General features: G+C 49.4%; 1 protein-coding gene across 3 annotated transcripts in view; it reads left to right on the top strand.

Annotated features, from left to right (window-relative positions):
- FGF13 (fibroblast growth factor 13) overlaps window positions 1-16,738 on the top strand; it is a 194,121-nt gene extending 177,383 nt beyond the window's left edge. For all 3 annotated transcript variants that reach the window (XM_058032604.1, XM_058032606.1, XM_058032605.1), the window contains 2 exons: window positions 14,653-14,851; window positions 15,310-16,738. In XM_058032604.1, the coding sequence (XP_057888587.1) occupies window positions 14,653-14,851; window positions 15,310-15,446 (336 nt within the window). In that variant the 3' untranslated portion in view covers window positions 15,447-16,738. The remainder of the gene's footprint in view (window positions 1-14,652; window positions 14,852-15,309) is intronic.
- Window positions 16,739-19,251: the final 2,513 nt, after the last annotated feature.

Here is a 19,251-nt window from a genome sequence, read left to right as displayed (position 1 = left end):
CCCCCAGGGATCAGTTCCTTGTAATTACACAAATAAAGTACTTGACTTAGTTGTAGCTACAGACTGTAACTGGTGCAGTGGGCAACTGGTGATGCACACTAGCCATGTTTTACTGGAGCAGTGATCCCCAGCAGCTCCTCCCTCTGATTGCCCCTCCAGCCCTCCATGGGCTCCTTTGGCAGGGCCTGGAGGAGCTTTCAGGGCAGTGCCTGATGCTCCTTGAACCCACGGTGGCACCTTGCTGCTGGGGTACCCTATCCCTTCTGATGGACAGAGAAAGGCAAAATACAGCTTGGGCAAAGTAGCAGGAGGGGTAAGGAGAGGGAAGTGCTGGGGCTGTTTCAGGGCATTTCACAGGTTTAAGAACCAATGGATTGAGAGCCTCAAATGCTGCCCTCAGCGTGGTGGGAGCTTGGTGGAGGCAGCACAGACAGGAAAAGCCTGTACTAAAAACAGCAGTGGTGCAAGAAGTGTTCTGGGTTTTAATCCATGCTGGCCAATAAATTCCTCCTTAGCCTTGGGCAGAACATGGAAGAACTGCGTTTTCATTTCCTTCTTTGTGAAAGTGCTCGTGTGGGAACGGCATCTGAGTGCTGGGAGGTGCTGCTGGCAGCCAGGTCTGTTGGTGAGGAGGCAGGAGAGCACATTCCTGGAGCACTGCAGCCCTGCCAGGAGCTCACTGAGGGCACGTGGAGATGCGCTTCAGCTCCAAGGATTTACTCTTTAAATACAGATCTGAGCGTTCCATCCCCGTGCCTGCCTCTGCCCTGCTCTGCTCCCCTGATTTCCTGCTGCCTCTGATGAATGTTTTTTCATCTTTATCATATTTATTTTTGATCTGGAGTTTCTTAGGGCAAGTAGATCCTTTTTGCATGCCTGGGATATGCCCAGCATATCCAGAAAACTAAAAATAAATGAACAACAATATTGTAAGGGTCTCTGGCAAAGAAAGGCTGATTTATTTATGTGCTGTGGTAGAAGGTAGCCCAGTAATGGACTAAGACTTAAAAAGGGATAATAAAACCAACTTAATTTAAATACTTCTTTTTTATATATAGCAGTGAGAATGAAAATGGGGGATTTAAAGGGTTTAAACCTGTTGTGCTTTGCATCTCTGTCCGTGTGCCTGTGTTGTAAGAGTAGGTTATTAGTAAATCACTGACCTGTATGCATATTTTAGAGGTATCATATTAAAACCCCAATGATGAACTAGTCTATACATCATTCAATTCTTAGGTTATAAGTCTTTTTTTTCATAAATCACATTATTTATTTAAAAATATATAAATCATTTTCATGTCTGCAGAAGTAATTCAGCTCTCAGCATTCTTGCATCACACTGGCTGCAGCTGCTGGGAGCAGGGAAAGTGAATCTCTTAAAAACTATTTTCTCTGTGCACACTTCAGTATGGTAATGTGATTACACTCAGATATTATTTAGTCATCCTCGTTCTCACTGCGGAGTGCAAACATTCATTACTTCCAACAGGTGTAATCACTGTTGTCTGCCAGAGCAGGGCACTGCAGTTGCTGGTGGCTGTTCCAGTGTGCCAGAGCAGGGCACTGCAGTTGGTGGTGGCTGTTTCAGTGTGCCAGAGCAGGGCACTGCAGTTGGTGGTGGCTGTTCCAGTGTGCCAGAGCAGGGCACTGCAGTTGGTGGTGGCTGTTTCAGTGTGCCAGAGCAGGGCACTGCAGTTGGGGTTGCTGGTTTCAGTGTGCCAGAGCAGGGCACTGCAGTTGGTGTTGGCTGTTCCAGTGTGCCAGAGCAGGGCACTGCAGTTGCTGTTGGCTGTTCCAGTGTGCCAGAGCAGGGCACTGCAGTTGGTGTTGCTGGTTTCAGTGTGCCAGAGCAGGGCACTGCAGTTGGGGTTGCTGGTTCCAGTGTGCCAGAGCAGGGCACTGCAGTTGGGGTTGCTGTTCCAGTGTGCCAGAGCAGGGCACTGCAGTTGGTGGTGGCTGTTCCAGTGTGCCAGGGCAGGGCACTGCAGTTGGGGTTGCTGGTTCCAGTGTGCCAGGGCAGGGCACTGCAGTTGCTGGTGGCTGTTCCAGTGTGCCAGAGCAGGGCACTGCAGTTGGTGGTGGCTGTTTCAGTGTGCCAGAGCAGGGCACTGCAGTTGGGGTTGCTGGTTTCAGTGTGCCAGAGCAGGGCACTGCAGTTGGTGGTGGCTGTTCCAGTGTGCCAGAGCAGGGCACTGCAGTTGGTGGTGGCTGTTCCAGTGTGCCAGAGCAGGGCACTGCAGTTACTGGTGGCTGTTTCAGTTGTGCCAGAGCAGGGCACTGCAGTTACTGGTGGCTGTTCCAGTGTGCCAGAGCAGGGCACTGCAGTTGTGCCAGAGCAGGGCACTGCAGTTGGTGGTGGCTGTTCCAGTGTGCCAGAGCAGGGCACTGCAGTTGTGCCAGAGCAGGGCATTGCAGTTGCTGTTGGCTGTTCCAGTGTGCCAGAGCAGGGCACTGCAGTTGCTGTTGGCTGTTCCAGTGTGCCAGAGCAGGGCACTGCAGTTGGGGTTGCTGGTTCCAGTGTGCCAGAGCAGGGCACTGCAGTTGGTGGTGGCTGTTCCAGTGTGCCAGAGCAGGGCACTGCAGTTGCTGTTGGCTGTTCCAGTGTGCCAGAGCAGGGCACTGCAGTTGGGGTTGCTGGTTTCAGTGTGCCAGAGCAGGGCACTGCAGTTGGTGGTGGCTGTTCCAGTGTGCCAGAGCAGGGCACTGCAGTTGGGGTTGCTGGTTTCAGTGTGCCAGAGCAGGGCACTGCAGTTGGTGGTGGCTGTTCCAGTGTGCCAGAGCAGGGCACTGCAGTTGGTGGTGGCTGTTCCAGTGTGCCAGAGCAGGGCACTGCAGTTGGTGGTGGCTGTTCCAGTGTGCCAGAGCAGGGCACTGCAGTTGGGGTTGCTGGTTTCAGTGTGCCAGAGCAGGGCACTGCAGTTGGTGGTGGCTGTTCCAGTGTGCCAGAGCAGGGCACTGCAGTTGGGGTTGCTGGTTTCAGTGTGCCAGAGCAGGGCACTGCAGTTGGTGGTGGCTGTTCCAGTGTGCCAGAGCAGGGCACTGCAGTTGGGGTTGCTGGTTTCAGTGTGCCAGAGCAGGGCACTGCAGTTGGTGGTGGCTGTTCCAGTGTGCCAGAGCAGGGCACTGCAGTTGGTGGTGGCTGTTCCAGTGTGCCAGAGCAGGGCACTGCAGTTGCTGTTGCTGGTTCCAGTGTGCCAGAGCAGGGCACTGCAGTTGCTGGTGGCTGTTCCAGTGTGCCAGAGCAGGGCACTGCAGTTGGGGTTGCTGGTTTCAGTGTGCCAGAGCAGGGCACTGCAGTTGCTGGTGCTGGTTCCAGTGTGCCAGAGCAGGGCACTGCAGTTGCTGGTGGCTGTTCCAGTGTGCCAGAGCAGGGCACTGCAGTTGGTGTTGGCTGTTCCAGTGTGCCAGAGCAGGGCACTGCAGTTGCTGGTGGCTGTTCCAGTGTGCCAGAGCAGGGCACTGCAGTTGTGCCAGAGCAGGGCACTGCAGTTGCTGGTGGCTGTTCCTGTGTGCTCAGCTCCCAGGCTGTCCCTGAGCTGGCTCTGGCCCTGGAATTTGGCAGCTGCAGGGTCTGGCCCCACATGGGGCTGGCTGGAGGGAGAGCTCAGAGCAGGTGCTGCCCACAGGTCACATCTACACCATCACTTGGCTCTTCTGTCTTTTGTCAGCACTGCTCAGGTTCCAGCGGCAGCAGTGACCTCCAGTGCTCTGCTTTGTTTGACACAGTTGTGTGGAAAACCTGCAGGAGCCCAGCACCTATCAATGGGGTGGCTGCACTTCCCATTACAGATACTGCTCTAATTTACTCTGTACTTCGTCCAAATACAAGATTTTAAAGATATCCAATTTTGTTTCCCAGGCTGAAATTTGTGGGGAAAGTTCCAGCTCTTTTCACTGCTGTTATTTCCAATAATTAGACTCAGAAAACACTTTCTGTTGTCCATTAAGTCAGAGACTTAGTATGGGACTTTGTTAAGTCTCCGTAATATCTGAGACAAGAAGATTTCATTTGCTCTGAGTTCAGTTTGTGCTTTTGCCCTTGCTGTGGGGGAAAAAAAAGTAGAGTTTGACTTTGGCATGAGCTTCTGTAAATCTCTCTTAGCAGATATCCAATAAAAACATATTAGGCTTTGGCAGATAAGTTTTTCCCCAGATGAGTTTGCTTTGAGCAATAGAGCTGGGCAGAATGCTTTATCTTTTTCCCTGGGACACTTGTGGAAAAGACAGAATGGCAGCAGTGGGGCAGGAGGCTGTGGGGAGTGGGAGCAGGGGCTGGACAGAGGCTGCTGGGGCAGAACGGTCCCACCCCACAGGTGTGCTTCTGCCTTCCCATGGCCGCTTTCCTCAGCTGAGATGGGACGGTTTGGTCTGGAAAGCAGCTGGCTGAATGCTTTTTTCCTGCTTTCTGTTACCTTGCAGGGGTGAGGAGCAGCAGGCAGGTTCCATAGGCTGCCCTGGCTGCAAGCACAGCAGCAGGGATGGGGGCTCAGGGGCTCCCCAAGGTCCCTGTTGGTCACCCTGGCTGCTGAGTCCAGCCTGGCGTTCCTGCTGTGGCTGCTGGGGGCACAGCAGAGCAGGGGCAGGTCCTGCCAGAATTGCCCTGTGCTGCAGGAGCCCAGGAGGGGAGGGTGGCCCGACCCTGGCAGTCCTGTGCTTCACCTCTGCTCCCGCTGGGGAGACTCTGCTTGTCTAGTTATGCTCTCACAGGATGCAAATTTGTCACTGGCAGCTGTAGGAGCTTGATGGTGGAAGAACAAAGTAGGAATTTATAATGTGTATATAATTGTAAAGAGAAGGATTTTTTTAGTGGGAGATCAGCAGCAGTGCAGAGTAATAATCATCTTAAAGGGTGACTCTCTAGAATTAGTTGTTATTTTGTTTGAGTCCTTTGAAATGGTTTCCATACTATATAATTATCTTAAATTTTAAGTGCTTCCTGCAGTGATAATGTGTGCATTTTTGCATTCTTATGTAAATGCTTCAGCAGTTCCCAGTGTCGAATTGGAAATGCCATTCAAAAACAGGTAATGGCTTTGCAAAATCTAGGGGAGGAAATGAATCCTTTTCTTCCTCATCATTTTCCAGTTTGCATTCTGGGCTTTCCTGGCTGTGTTTGCAGCTCTGCCAGCAGCTGCTTTTCCATAACAACATCCAGTGGTGGGAGACACTGAAGTGAAGAGCTGCATCTCACCAGCAGGAGCTTAAAAAGACAGGAGACCAGCAGACAAACTGCTAAAACCTGCAGAAAGAAAGTAATTAATTTGTAGACCCAATTAATCCTAGGCAAAGCCACCTAGGACTAATTCTAGGAACATTGCACTGTAATGAAAGTGCAGAGTCCCTGCTCAGATGATGATTTTGGGTGGTGCTGCTGTAACACAGCAGCTGCTCCCTCTGGGCACAGGCTGGCCAGGGAGCAGGGAAGGGATCCCTGGCCAGTGGGATGGGAGATGAGGCGGGGGAAATGGAGAGATGATCACCTGTGGTGATGGACAGGCTCACCTTGTGCTTCAGCTGCAGGCTGGCTTTGCTGTGCTGTGCTGGCTGCAGGCTGGCTGCACGGGCTGTGGCTGCACGTGGAGAGCCACAGCTCAGAGCCACAGCTCATCCCAGGCCCCTCAGATACCTCAGCAGAAATACAGCAGTGCTTTCCAAAGCAACCCTGGCACCTGGCTTTCAGATTCCTCCTTGTGGTACAGCACCCAGCATCTGGTAATGTCCTGCCAGCTCTTTGTTTCAACTGTGCTTAGAACTTTCTGAGGCAGAGACACAAGCTCTAGTTCTCAAATCAAAGTGCTCACATCGTTCACCTTTCTGTGTGATTCAGGGACAGAGATTTCACTCAAACCCTCCTAAATCCTTTCAGGGAGCTCCCTGTCTGTTCAACGGGTAGCACTGTCAGGGAGATGGAGATGGGGATGGACATGGACACGGTGGAGTAGCTATCTAAGTCAGGTAGTGGTCATACCTATGTTTGAATTTAGTGTTTTTCTAGTTTTTTCACTGTGAGAGAACTCAGAACAGCTCTCCTGTGGAAAGGTTATAATACAGAGATCTGCAGTGTTTGATTCATGGAGCAAGTGTCCCGCAGCATTCCCAGAAATCTGTGATTGCAGTCCAGGCTATCTCAGGTCAGGGTTTTAAATTGTACCTCCCAGAGACATTTGGGTGCCTTCCAGGTTTAAATTAGGTTTGCAAGTGTTTTAGCAGGGACCTGTTTCTCCTCTGCTGCTTAGACAACAGCAGCATGGTGTCTCCCAAAAGTCTGGCTCCAGAGTAATCTTTTGCACAGCCCAGGGGCAGCAGGGAGCCATAAAGCAGCCAAGTGACAGGCCTTTGCAAAGTCCCTATCACTGTGGGAGAGAGAAACCAGAGCTTTGGAGCTTATCTGTGTGCTCAGGCTGTCTCCTGGAAGGTCAGGGCTATTTCTTGGCTCCAGTGGCTCGCTGGAGGCCTGCTAAGAGGACATACAAGTGCTGGAAAACTTCCCCAAAACAGAAATTGCTCACAAGGTGTGTATATGTCATTTACAGAGAGATTTAGCTGTTTTCTGCCTGTGTCCCTTTGTAGGTGGGGTCTCCACTTGCTGAAGCAAATGTGTTCTACCAGTCAGCATCAGCTCTCAAGTGAAGGGCCACTTTGTACCTCATCTCCCATGTATAATCCTTTATTACCCTGTTACTAAAGGTTTTGCCATCTGAAATCTCTCAGATCTCCCAATGAGCTGCCATCTCTGATACAAACATCCCTCCGAGATCCTTAACAGCATATGGTCAATGGCATCATGCAGGGAGCTGTGAGGGTGCACAGACTCCAAGAGCATCATGCTCTGTATCAAGAAGCAGAGTTTGGCTGCCAGTAATGCCCTGGCACTGCCAGCCTGCTGAGGTTTGAAGTCATCCACCCATGGCATGCATGAATGAGCAGATTTCAGTAAATCAAGCCCATTTGGAAAGGTCTCATTACCATTTGGTCAGACAGAGGTGCTGCTTTGGTCAGGATGCAGCTAACCAGTTCCTTGAATCTCTGACATTCACATTATTAATAAGCTCAGTTTTTATATTTACACTTTGTATTAAGCAAGCTGAATGAATAGTGACAAATATCAAATATGCTAGGTTTCTTAAAGCAAGAGGGCTGTGTGTCTTTGCAGGCTACCTGAACATTAGGAGCTGACCAAAATGCAGTGAAGGGGTGGGTAACATTTGCCTTGGTTAAAACACATTTTGGATCAGGTTCTGAAGGAGACACTGCTTTTGTTGAGCATAATGTCCTGCTTAAGTTTCCCAACACTGACTTTATCCATATTAACAATTATGCTTGCAGTGTAATGCTTCAGAAAAAAGCCTAATATTAATAGGCTAATATTAATTAATAGGCCTGTTATTTGGTGTCAATTTTTAGTATATAATCCTAGTGCAAAACCTCTGCTGCATGTATTACTTCACAAAGCTTTCCAGGGGGTTCCCAAAATAGGTCTGGCAGTGTTGCTGTAGGGGAGGCTCCTCTGAGCAGCAGCTGCAGCACAGGCAGTGCCCAGGGCAGCGTGGGCACAGCACAGGGGCACTGCTGGGGCTGCCAGCAGAGGGACACAGCTGTGCTGGGCACCCGAGGGATGGCTGAGCTGGAGAGCAGAGAGGGCAGGGCTGGCTCTTGCTGTGGAGCACCCTCAGCTGACAGCCCGGCAGGAGCTGAGTGATGTAGTGTGGCATTATCCCTTCCCTGCAGCTCCTGCTGGTATTTATCTTCCTCTTGCAGCCTCTCACAGTCACTGAGCAGAGGCAATTGCTGGTGTGCAGAAAAAGAGCTCGTTCAGCAGCAGCTGAGCTCTTCCTCTGCTGCAGACCCCATCCTTCTTCTCCAGTGTCAGCAGAAGCTGCTGCAGGCTGGGGAGGGCTGGGCTGAGCACAGGATGGCACTCAGCAGAGAGCAGCAGAGGGGATCCCTCTGCCATGGACTGGCCCAGGCTGGCACAGACAGCATCCCCAGCTAGCCCTGCTCCCACAGGAGGGTACAGCACAGGCTGAGCTCTGTCCCAGGAGCACAGGATGGCACTCAGCAGAGAGCAGCAGAGGGGATCCCTCTGCCATGGACCATGGACTGGCCCAGCTGCACTGGCACAGCCAGGCTGTGTTCCCTGTAGATTCCCCTGCTAGCCCTGCTCCCACAGGAGGGTACTGCACTGTCCCCTCCTGCTCATTCTGCTGCTCTTCCCCAGAAGGGAAGAAGCTCTGTGTGATTTCTTGATTTTCCAGAGAATTTAGGAGCATCCACTGCAGCAGGGATCATGGCCCTGCTTGTAATTAAACAGAGAGATTTAGAGCTTGCTGCAAACACTGATTAGATCATTGTTTCCAGCCCTTTAAGATAAATGTGCATGAAGTCATGGGTGTCAGTCAGAGATCTCTTCCATCTCCCAGGAGCAGCAGTGAATCCCCCTGTGCCCTGAGCAGCCCTGCTGCTCCTCAGAGCCTGGCTGGGCATGGGGAGCCCCGGGCTGGGCTGCACGAGTGCCAGGGGGGGTTGAGCACATTCTGCTCAACAGCTGTGTTGGGGAGATTTGACAATACCAGGATTTGATGTCAATTATAACTGCTAGAAATCTGATTGCAGTGTCTGGCAGGTTACCTATGTAATAATGGATTTGTTATGAAATAGTTGCTTAGCATCTTTAGGGCTCTCTGCTCTAGTTCTGGGGAAGAAACCTGTTCAAGCTGCTTTTGCTTCTTTCTCCCTTCCTTTAATATTTAAGCTTGGCTACACTGACTAATCAGAGGGTCAGAAATACCATAACACTGTACTATATTTATCAGAGACGCAATTGAAAAGATAGAGAACTTTTCTACAGATGCACAACAGTGAGGTTGAGCAACAAAGTCCATTTTACTTTGTCATAAGACAAATGACTGAAGATACCTCTGTTACACAACTCAATGGTGCAGCCTCTTCTTAAATGTTGTGTTTCAGTTCTGGAGATGATAGAGGAAAAGAAAGAATTCAGTGAAGGGTAATGAAAATTATTAAAGGCACTGAGTAACTTTCATATGAGAAGAGATTTGAAAAGATTAGGCCTGCTTAGTTAAGACAAGAGATGAATAAGCAGAGGCACGATGGAGAGATGTGGGGTAATGAATGGCACAGAAGAGGCACACCGAGTACTTTTATTTGCTGTTTTCCAAAACTAAAAGCTGAGAGTAGAAATCTGTAAAAAAATAAAAGAGAAGTGTGCTTATGATAAAAAAAGCCAGCAGACACATTTTAAATATGTTTTCCACAGTGCTGGATTCACCTGTGGAAGCCGCTGTGGCAGGGAACAGAGATAATGAGCTTAGGAAAATTATGAAAAGCATTGGCTGCTCTGGGGAGAACTGAGAGCCTGCTGAGAGGAAAAGGGAGTTCTCTGGTAGTTTTCAGTGGGAGCAGGATTCAGCAGCTGGCACAGCCCCAAGGCTGCTGGAGTGATGCTCCAGTGGGCTCAGGTGTGTGTTCCACACTGATACCTGCACACAGAGGCCCCTGCTGCAGCTGCCTGGGTGCCTCAGTGACCTGAGTGCTCCTCGTAAAGCTGCAGAAATTGAAATAGGGTGGGTGCAAGCATTGGAATGGATTAAAATAGCACTTGATCATTCAGGTAATGGCAGAGGTTTCCCTCTATAATGCTTCCAGCATCATCAAGGTAAGCATGATGCAGAACAGAAGAATGTGGGGTAAAGTGGGTCTTCTGTCCAAGAGAAGAATTTGGGGTAAAGCGGGTCTTCTGTCCTTCTTCCTACCAAGTAAATTGTATGTCAAAGCTTGGTGGGATGGATTAGGACAGGGACCTGTGTTTGACTTCTCTGAGGTGGATTCCTGGGCATCTTGCAGACGTTTTAAGCCCCATTACAGGTTTTTTTCCAGCAGGATTAATTTCCCCTGCAGCAATCAGAAGAGTGCCTTCCTTCTGTATGTGTCACGCCTTAGTTCTCCTGCCCCAGTTAAGGAATGCTTTGGTTTATCAGCACAGCTGTAAAGTGAAGCATCACCAAAGGACAGGGGAGCAATAATATGATTCTGCATAGTTCCTGTCTCAGTTAAATTCAGCCTTGTTTACAGTCTCTGTGTTTCCCTTGGCTCACCAGCAGCACATCCTGATGGGCAGAGCGCGCTGGGGTGACGCACCCAGCTCCAAATAGTTGGTTATTGATGGGCCTCAAGGCCACTGAAAAACCTGGCAAAGAGGGAGACTTTTGCTCAACTGAGTCACTGATAAGGGTAGAAAAAGAGCAATGAACAGAATTCACACCTCTGAATCTCTGTATTTGTAATTAATATGTTTTCTGCTTCAGCTCATTGTGGGCATTTTCCCCTGAATTTGTGCATTTGATTTACTGTGTGAAGGAATGATGTCAAGGGAATCATTAGAGGCTCTTTTCAGTGCTTTTCTCATGGATTCAGAGAATAGCTAGTGACAACCTGAAATCTTTCTCTGGAGATCCTGGTTATCCAGCTGCTTCCTTGGGCTCCATTGTACTCTTCACAGGAGCTTTGCACTAAATAATTTTTCAGAGCACTGATGGTTTGTGTTTCACTTGATAAATTCCTGCTCATTGCACTACCAATAAGGAAAATCCATTCTGTGGAGTTGTTTGGGATCACTCTCCAGAAGGCTTTGCCTCCCTATCACTCCAGTCATTAAGTTGTTTTCTTGAGTAAATTCAGTGTCTCTTCGCTGTATAATTTTTGATCTAATTTTCTGCCTTCTGTGGTTGTATGGCCATACCTGGGCCTAGGTATGCCTGTGGCATACCTTGAAGTGAACTCCAGGGGAATCGTTCCCCAAACCAGCTGGTAGTTTGTCTGTAGCATTTACCCAGTGAGGTGGTGGAGGCATCATCCCTTGAAGAATTTAAAAAAAGACTGGATGTGGCACTTGCTGCCATGATCTAGTTGAACAGTTAGAACATCGGCTGGACTAGATGATCTTATAGGTCCCTTCCAGTCTTGAAAATTCTGTGATTCTGTGATACAAAATGCATTGCTGGAAGGTAATTGTCATTTTCCATTGCTGCAGCAAATGGCTTCTGGGGCTCAGGAAATCCCGGCTTCTCACACTGCTCACACTGGGGACTTAAAAGCTTTTCCTCCTGATAACAGGAAAGCTGAAGGGTTCCCATCTGTGCTGCTGATAGCACTGCACATTACGGGGTGATGGTCCAGAGGATACACCCTGGAACTTCACATGCCAAGATGGGGAAAATCAATCTCTGTTAATAAAAAAAGGCAGGCTCACTGGTGCAGAAAATCACTACTCTGGAGCCCTAACGAGGCTCCTTCAAAAATTCATGATTATAAAATGGAATCCTGGGCTACATTATAGTTCTGAAAGAAATTGGGATATGGAGGGAAAAAAATCCAATTTTCATTAAGTGGAGAAAATAAAGGATAAATCCTGTACACAGACATAGTCATTGATCACAAGGAATATAATTACATGCTCAATATATAAGAACATTTTCCAAGTTTCCCAAGTACACAATACTTTTCTTGAATACTTTTCAAAGTTCAATTTTCTTTTCTTGCTGTTTACTCATGCCTCTAGCACTAAATCCATCTGAACAAAATCTGTGATTGTTCTAATAAACTGCTGTAGGGTTTGTTCTATCTGGGATTGAACAATCCCAGAACAGTATTTGAACAATCTGGGATTGTTTTAATATCCTGCTGCAGGATATTCGACCTGTGGTGGGAGAAATATTGAACAAACCCAGTCCTGCCCTCACGACTGGAAGAATTTGGTGGTGGCCCTGCTGATGGTATCCACAGTGCAAATTCAGGATGCAGTAAAGGGCAGAGAGCAAACACCTTCTCCTGCCCCTGTTCTGAGCAAGAGCCCTCCCAGCAAGGGGCTCTGGACCCCTTCCTCACACCCAGGTGCCCCTTGTGGGTCCTGGGAGGCTGAATTCCTGCTCCAGACCCATTGGGAGCACAGAATCATTAACCTGCAGTCCTGCAGAGTGGGTGGCTGTGATGGCTGATAATTTGGAGGGGTTTTGGCCTCAGATATGTCTTCTGTACAAACAGAGCAGGAAGAATTCCAGATTGGCTTTTATGATATTTTAGCTTTCAGGCTACATTCTGTAATGTAGCCTGAATTATTTCAGTTGTAATCTAGTCAGCTGTCTGGAAATACAGCTACTCTTAAGTGTATAAAAAAGGCCACAAGGCCTTTTTTCCATATTATCATACACCAAATTATTACTTTTAATTATTTTTCACATGTTCAATGCAGGTAGAGATTTGTTCATGAAGGAACCTTTCAGTAGCTCAGCTGATCAGCTCAAAACCAAGAAGCAGCCCCTGACAGTTCATTTTCCTGCTTGCTTGAGCATGGCTGAGTCACGACTACAGAGAATCCAGCACTGTCTTTTCCCTTTTATTTATTCATTCATTCATTCAGAATTAAGGGTGGATGTGTGAGGGGCTTGAGTGACTGCAGTTTATTGTTAATGTTATTCTCATTTAGGTGCCATCATCTGTGACTTTTGAGGTAAGCAGAGATGGAAATACTGTTTCACAGAAAGAATTCTTTTCATCTGTTTTGTGTAATAACGCATCCATACCACTGGACTTTCCAGAACTCGTTGGCATTGTTTTCATTGCAAGGATGGACTGAAAGGACAGCTGAGAGACAGGGAAAACCTGGCCTTGGAATTGAACACTTGTGTTTATAAATCCTCCATGGGCTTGGCTGTGTGAGCTGGGAAGTGTTGGTGTTAACTGGGGCTCAGCCCTCTCCTGACTTGAGCAAGCTCTTGCTCAGTGGCTTGGTACAGAATTTACAGCAGAGATGGCAGGATGGCCAGTGTGCAGCTGCTGCTCTGCTCTGTACCCTGAACTGTGTGCTGATGGAGGGCTGGCATTGCCAGGCTCAGAGAAACCCACGTGCTCTGGGATGCCCCGTGCTGCCCTTCCTCCCTCACTCGGAGCCTGCCTGCAGGGCTGAGCAGCTCTCGGGGGCTGCCAGGGGCAGGCAGAGCCTCTGGGGCTGGGCAGGGATGCCAGGGCCCCTTGCTGAGCTGCAGGTGCCAGCCTGCAGAAAGGGCACCCAGCAAAGGGGCTCTGCCAGCCCAGGGCACGAGGGGCTCTGCTCTGGGGCCCAAACGCCTGGCAGGGAATAGGGAATGTGCCAGCCTGCAGAAAGGGCACCCAGCAAAGGGGCTCTGCCAGCCCTGGGCATGAGGGGCTCTGCTCTGGGGCCCAACACCTGGCAGGGAATGTGTCTGGTAACTGGGTGTGTTATGGAGAGGTGTGTTTCTGTTTGTCAAGAGGATCCAGCTCCTGCAGGGCTGCTGCTCACTCTGAGGTGAGCCTGAGAGCTCCAGAGGAAATGTTGGGGTTCTGTTTGCAGTCTGACCCCTCTGCTGCTGTGTACAATCAGGCCTTTTGTACCCAAAACAGCTCCAAATTACTGTACATAAACCATCATCTGCCAGTGGGAGCACTGCAGTTTCCCATTTTGCTGCTAATTGGATGATACCCTTGCAATAGTCTTTGTTACCATGGCTGGTGCTGGGCAGAGAACAGTGAGGGAAGGCTTTTATGCAGAGATCTTACAAAAATGCAATGACTGTCCCTATTTGACAGCAATTGAAACCAATTGTCAATTAACTAAATAACAACCAATTAGCTTAAAGGAAAAAAAGAAGAAAATTGCTTGCTTCACATTCTTTGTTGAAGCAAATGCCAGTCAGAGAATGGGAGCTTTTTTCTTTCTCTTGTAAAGACAAAATGGCAAAAGATGTGCAGAAAATGCAGAGTGGTGGGTTTCTTTTTTTTTTTTTAATACCATCCTTTTCTCACATGAGAATATTTTAGAAACTAGATAAGAATATCTTAAGCTCCTGAGACATTTAATTTCCTGTGGTATTTTAAAGTCAAAATTACAATCATTATACAAGCACAATTTTTCTCCTTCCTTTCACGCCTCTGTGGGGTACTGTCAGCACCAGGGCAGCTCCCCTGCAGCTGGCTGCCTTCACAAGGGGAGCCCAGCAAACATCTGGCTGCCCTGGGGTGCACACTGAGGCACGGCTGAGATGGTAACAGAGACCAAACCCTTCCCCTTTCATATTTCAGAGTGCACAGGTGAGATGGGGCCAGGACTGGTGGCGTCCAAAGGCCGAAGGAGCCAGGGCTGTTGGGCTTAGGGACAGAAACCATTCAGTGCTGCATGTTGGGCTTAGGGACAGAAACCATTCAGTGCTGCATGTGGGCTCTGCCCTGCCCCTGTGCCTCACTCAGCTGAGGGCAGCATTGGTGCCCAAAGCTCTCCCTGGGCTCTCCTGCCTGCAGGGCTGCACCACAGCTGCTCCCAGGGCACACAGCTCCTGTCTGCCTGACATCCATTAGCTGCACCAATCAATAAATGCTCTGACTTTTTACCCATCCTTCACACAGATCTTATTACAGTCTACTTAGAGCTGCTCACAGCATCATTTCACAGGTTTCAAATTGTGTTACTCCTTTGTTAATACTTGTAGGACCCATGTTTCATAACTGGATGGTTGAGGATGAGAGGTATGACTTCTAACCATTCAGAAAGCAGTGGATGTTGGATGTTTTTTCATTAACTGATGTGAAATTTGCACATATTGATCTGTTGCTTTCTTACAGGAACATTTTACACCTGAATGCAAGTTCAAAGAATCAGTATTTGAAAACTACTATGTGACATATTCCTCAATGATCTACAGACAGCAACAGTCTGGCCGGGGTTGGTATTTGGGTCTTAACAAAGAAGGAGAAATAATGAAAGGAAACCACGTGAAGAAAAATAAACCTGCAGCACACTTTCTTCCAAAACCCTTAAAAGGTAATTGCTTGGGTTTGCTCCATTTATCTGAACTGATACTGTGCTGTGTTTAATTCCTGTGCATGCATATTTGATGTGTCCAGCTGCTTACATAACAGGAGTGTAATGTTCTGTAACGTGGTGTTTGTCTCAGCAGAGTTCCAACAGGTTAAATCACAACTATTGACAGTGCTTCTTCTCTGTTTGTAAGGAAATGCTGATTTTTGTCAGCTTAGCTCTGTGCTGCAGGGCTGTGTAAGTGCATGGGAGAGGGAGGAGTGGTTTTCCCCTTCTGTGAAATGTCCATCCAGGAGGGTCTCAGGTTCTCAGGGAGTGTTTGAAATGGAGGGGGTCTCCCTGCCCTGGGTGTTTCTCTCCTTGCATTGTGGCACTGCAGGTGGCTGAGCAATGCCAGCGTGCCAGAGCTGGGCTTTGCCCAGCCCAGCTGTGCTGATGTTCTGCTCTCTCTTGCCTTGCAGTGGCCATGTACAAAGAGCCTTCCCTCCACGATCTCACAGAGTTCTCCAGGTCTGGAAGTGGGACCCCAACAAAGAGCAGAAGCGTTTCAGGAGTGCTAAACGGGGGTAAATCCATGAGCCAGAACGAGTCCACGTAGCCAGGTTGAGGCCAGCCAAGTGCTCTCTAAAGAACCTTACCTCTGGATGCAGTTGAATTCTTACTCGCAGTCTTTCATCCAAGCCCTCAGGTGCCCAGGACAAGGCACCAGCTCGCATAGGTCACCCGTTTATCAGCCATTAGATCTTCTGGTTGGCAGAGGATAACCCCCAGGCATGTAGAATGTGCTTGTGCACACCACAAGGCAGTTGGACAGCAGCACACACAGCTGTGGGAAAGCCTCCGAGAAGAAATGTCCAGCTCTTTCTCTCTCTCACTTTTTCTTTCTCTCTTTTTCTCTCTCTCTCCTATGCTTTGTGGAAAACGAAACGAAAACATTTCACAGCATTCACTGCTGATAAGAATTTGCTTTCCAACTCAGAAAAAGACCACTTTTGCTCTTCAAAGGAAATTTTAATGCTTGTATGTTTTATAGGGGCAAACAAAAAACAAATACGTAAACTCTGTTGTTTCCTTGGCTTACCGTTTTATATCTAAGGCTTGATAAAAAAAATATATCCTTTAATTTGGAATAGTGCAACTTTTTGATTTCTGAACTCCAATGGGTCTTTAAAGCTATGTCTTTAAAAAAAATAATTCAAAATTCAGGGTTGGAACTGAGAGTTGGTGTCTCAGGCTCAAGCAAACAGTGTTCTTGTGGTTTTAAACACAATGAAATATAAATTTTTATAGATTTGTAGTTTCTGGTAAAGTTCTTGTGCTAACCCCAGTCTGTAGGAATTGAGTTGTTCTGTCATCCCAAGTGGAGGTTAACAGAAAGGGATAAAATTATCCTCCAGTGTAGATTTCTCTTAATTCCATTTTGTGTGTCATGTTAAACTATCGTTGTGGCTTCTTTTCTAAAGACAGAAACTGTGGAATTAAGGTGACTTAATTTTTTTATAAGAAACGTCTTATTTGTAAAAGTCCTTTCACTGTAACGGGCACGTGAGTATTGTGTAGGAGGAAGCGTTAGGACAGGTTACCCCTAAACAACATATACTTATACTGCTATTGGAAACAATCCTTTAAAAATTGTAGTTAGGTTTCCATTTAGGTCATCATGTCTGTTGCATGGGAGAAAGTTGGAATATTGGCATAGAGTTGCATGATGTGTCAGATTTTGTGCATTAATCATCGTTGGGTTCTGTGCTCCAAAACTGAATTAGTTCTGTGCAGGCAGCTTTCTGCCTGGTACAAAAAAGTTGTTTATTATTTGTTGTATACACAACCATGCACTGAATAAACTATTTATATTAAGATGTACTTTTTAAAAAAGCTTGTTTGATTGTATGCTGTACATCCATGGTTAATTTGAAGGGAAAAGGGTTGGCAATTAAATTATAAAGTTACAAAATGTTCAAAATTAATTGTAATTAATGTTCAAAATCTTTCTGTGTGAAGGTCATTCCCTGTAACGCCATACATACAGAAATTCAGACTTTCTTTGGTTTTGGGCACTGTCAGAGCTGGTCCTGCATGTGCCCAGCTGAGATACTCAAACACAGCCACACTTGGTGTGCCCAGGCCTCAGGAATGAGCCCTGAGCTGAGCTGAGCTGAGCTGTGCTGAGCTGAGCTGAGCTGAGCTGAGCTGTGCTGAGCTGAGCTGTGCTGAGCTGAGCTGTGCTGAGCTGAGCTGAGCTGTGCTGAGCTGAGCTGAGCTTTGCTGCTGGCCCCAGAGCTGCCCTGAGCCACCCCTGCTCCCTGTGTGCCCCTCTGGCAGCTCCAGCTCTGCTGGGGAATGCTCAGCACACCTGGGGATGCCCAGCACACCTGGGGATGCCCAGCACACCTGGGGATGCCCAGCACACCTGGAGAATGCTCAGCACTCCTGGGGATGCCCAGCACACCTGGAGAATGCCCAGCACTCCTGGGGATGCCCAGCACTCCTGGGGATGCCCAGCACACCTGGAGAATGCCCAGCACTCCTGGGGATGCCCAGCACTCCTGGGGATGCCCAGCACTCCTGGGGATGCTCAGCACACCTGGGGATGCCCAGCACACCTGGGGATGCCCAGCACTCCTGGGGATGCTCAGCACACCTGGGGATGCCCAGCACTCCTGGGGATGCTCAGCACACCTGGGGATGCCCAGCACACCTGGAGATGCCCAGCACTCCTGGGGATGCCCAGCACACCTGGGGATGCCCAGCACACCTGGGGGAGGCTCAGCACTCCTGGGGATGCTCAGCACTCCTGGGCATGCCCAGCACACCTGGAGAATGCCCAGCACTCCTGGGGATGCTCAGCACACCTGGGGATGCTCAGCACACCTGGGGGAGGCTCAGCACTCCTGGGGATGCTCAGCACTCCTGAGGGGAGAGCATCTCTCTCTCCTGCCTTTTGTCTCTGCAGAAAAACTTTCCAGGAAAACTTTGCTTTCTGCAGCTCTGACAGGGGAGCTTCATTTGTCAGGGTGTTCCAAGAAGTCCTAGCAGGGACAGGTTTTCATCCTGGGTGGCTGAAGAACCAGTTCTGGAAGACAATATAATGGAAATGGAGGCAAAATCTGCCCCTAAATGTTAGGCTGAAATGCAAGTGAGATGTTTTGTTGTCTGCTCTGTGTTCCTCCCCCCTGTCTGAGCTGGAATTAAACCAGCTTTAAGGTCAGGGCTGAGAGGGGAGGGGAGGAGATTGTTTCAGATCAAACCTCCAGGTTTGTTGTTTCATGGCAAATAGCAAGTGAAGAGCTCTGGCCTGCTCTTGGAGGGGCAGGCTTCCCCAGCTCACCCCTTTCCATAGGGTAATGAGTAGGAGCACATCCAGCACTGCAGAAATCCTTCAAAAACTGCAGATGTGGTCACGATTGCTCCAGAGGTTCTGATAACTCAGGGGGTCTGGATCATCTCTGCCCTTCCGCTAAATGTGGCATGTCCTTGGGGAATATTTCAGCACACACACATTAGAAAGTTACACAGATTTTCTCCTGGATAATACCTTCCTTTGAGAAGCCTGCTAATGGGGAAATGTCAGTTTGGCTGCTGGTCTGTCAGAGCACAGGGGCACTGGTAAAGCTGCTGTGCTGTGCCACAGAGGGGCAGAGTGCAGGAGATGCACACCTGGAGCGAGGGAAGGCCCGGGGGCTGCGGTGGCTGCGAGCCCACAGCCCCTGTGAGCCCTGAGCACCTGCACATGGGGGTCCTGGGCCCTCCTGGCATTGCCAGGGTGGGGATGCCTTCAGCAGCGTCTGACACAGCTGGGCTTCCCTGGCAGAGCCCAGAGCACGCAGGGCTGGCACAGAAACCCTGCCCAGGCCAGAGCAGGGCAGCCCTGCAGGCAGGAGCACAGCCCTCGCCGCTGCCTTGGCAGCCCTGGCACAGCTGCTGCTCAGGGGCTGTGCAGGGCTCTGCCCCTGCTGCTGCTGCTTTGGGGCTGGGCCAGAGAGGGGACAGCTCTCTCTGCAGCACAGAGACCTTTGTTGCTTCTCAGTGTGATTTTCCTCATGCTACCTCAGCACGGCTGTGTCTCCGTGGCCTCTTGCTCAGCCCCGTCCCTCGCTGGCACGATGGGAGCAGCTCGCTGCCAAGTGCCAGCCTGGGCTGTGCCCGGGGGAGCCCAGGGAGGAGCAGAGCCCGTGCAGCCCCCCTGCGCCCCCAGCCCCTCCTGCAGCCCCTCCTGCACCCCCAGCCCCTCCTGCAGCCCCTCCTGCACCCCTGCAAACCCTCCTGCAGCCCCAGCCCCTCCTGCAGCCCCTCCTGCACCCCCAGCCCCCCTGCAAACCCTCCTGCTAGCTCAGGCATGCTGTGGTGCCCAGGGACACTGGCACACCCAGGGACGCTGTGGCACACCCAGGGACGCTGTGGTA

This window comes from Melospiza georgiana, chromosome 12 (genome assembly GCF_028018845.1).
Source record: "Melospiza georgiana isolate bMelGeo1 chromosome 12, bMelGeo1.pri, whole genome shotgun sequence".
Classification (NCBI taxonomy): Eukaryota; Metazoa; Chordata; class Aves; order Passeriformes; family Passerellidae; genus Melospiza; species Melospiza georgiana.
Note: the sequence above shows the minus strand (reverse complement) of the source record. Positions and strands in the feature narration are given on the sequence as shown.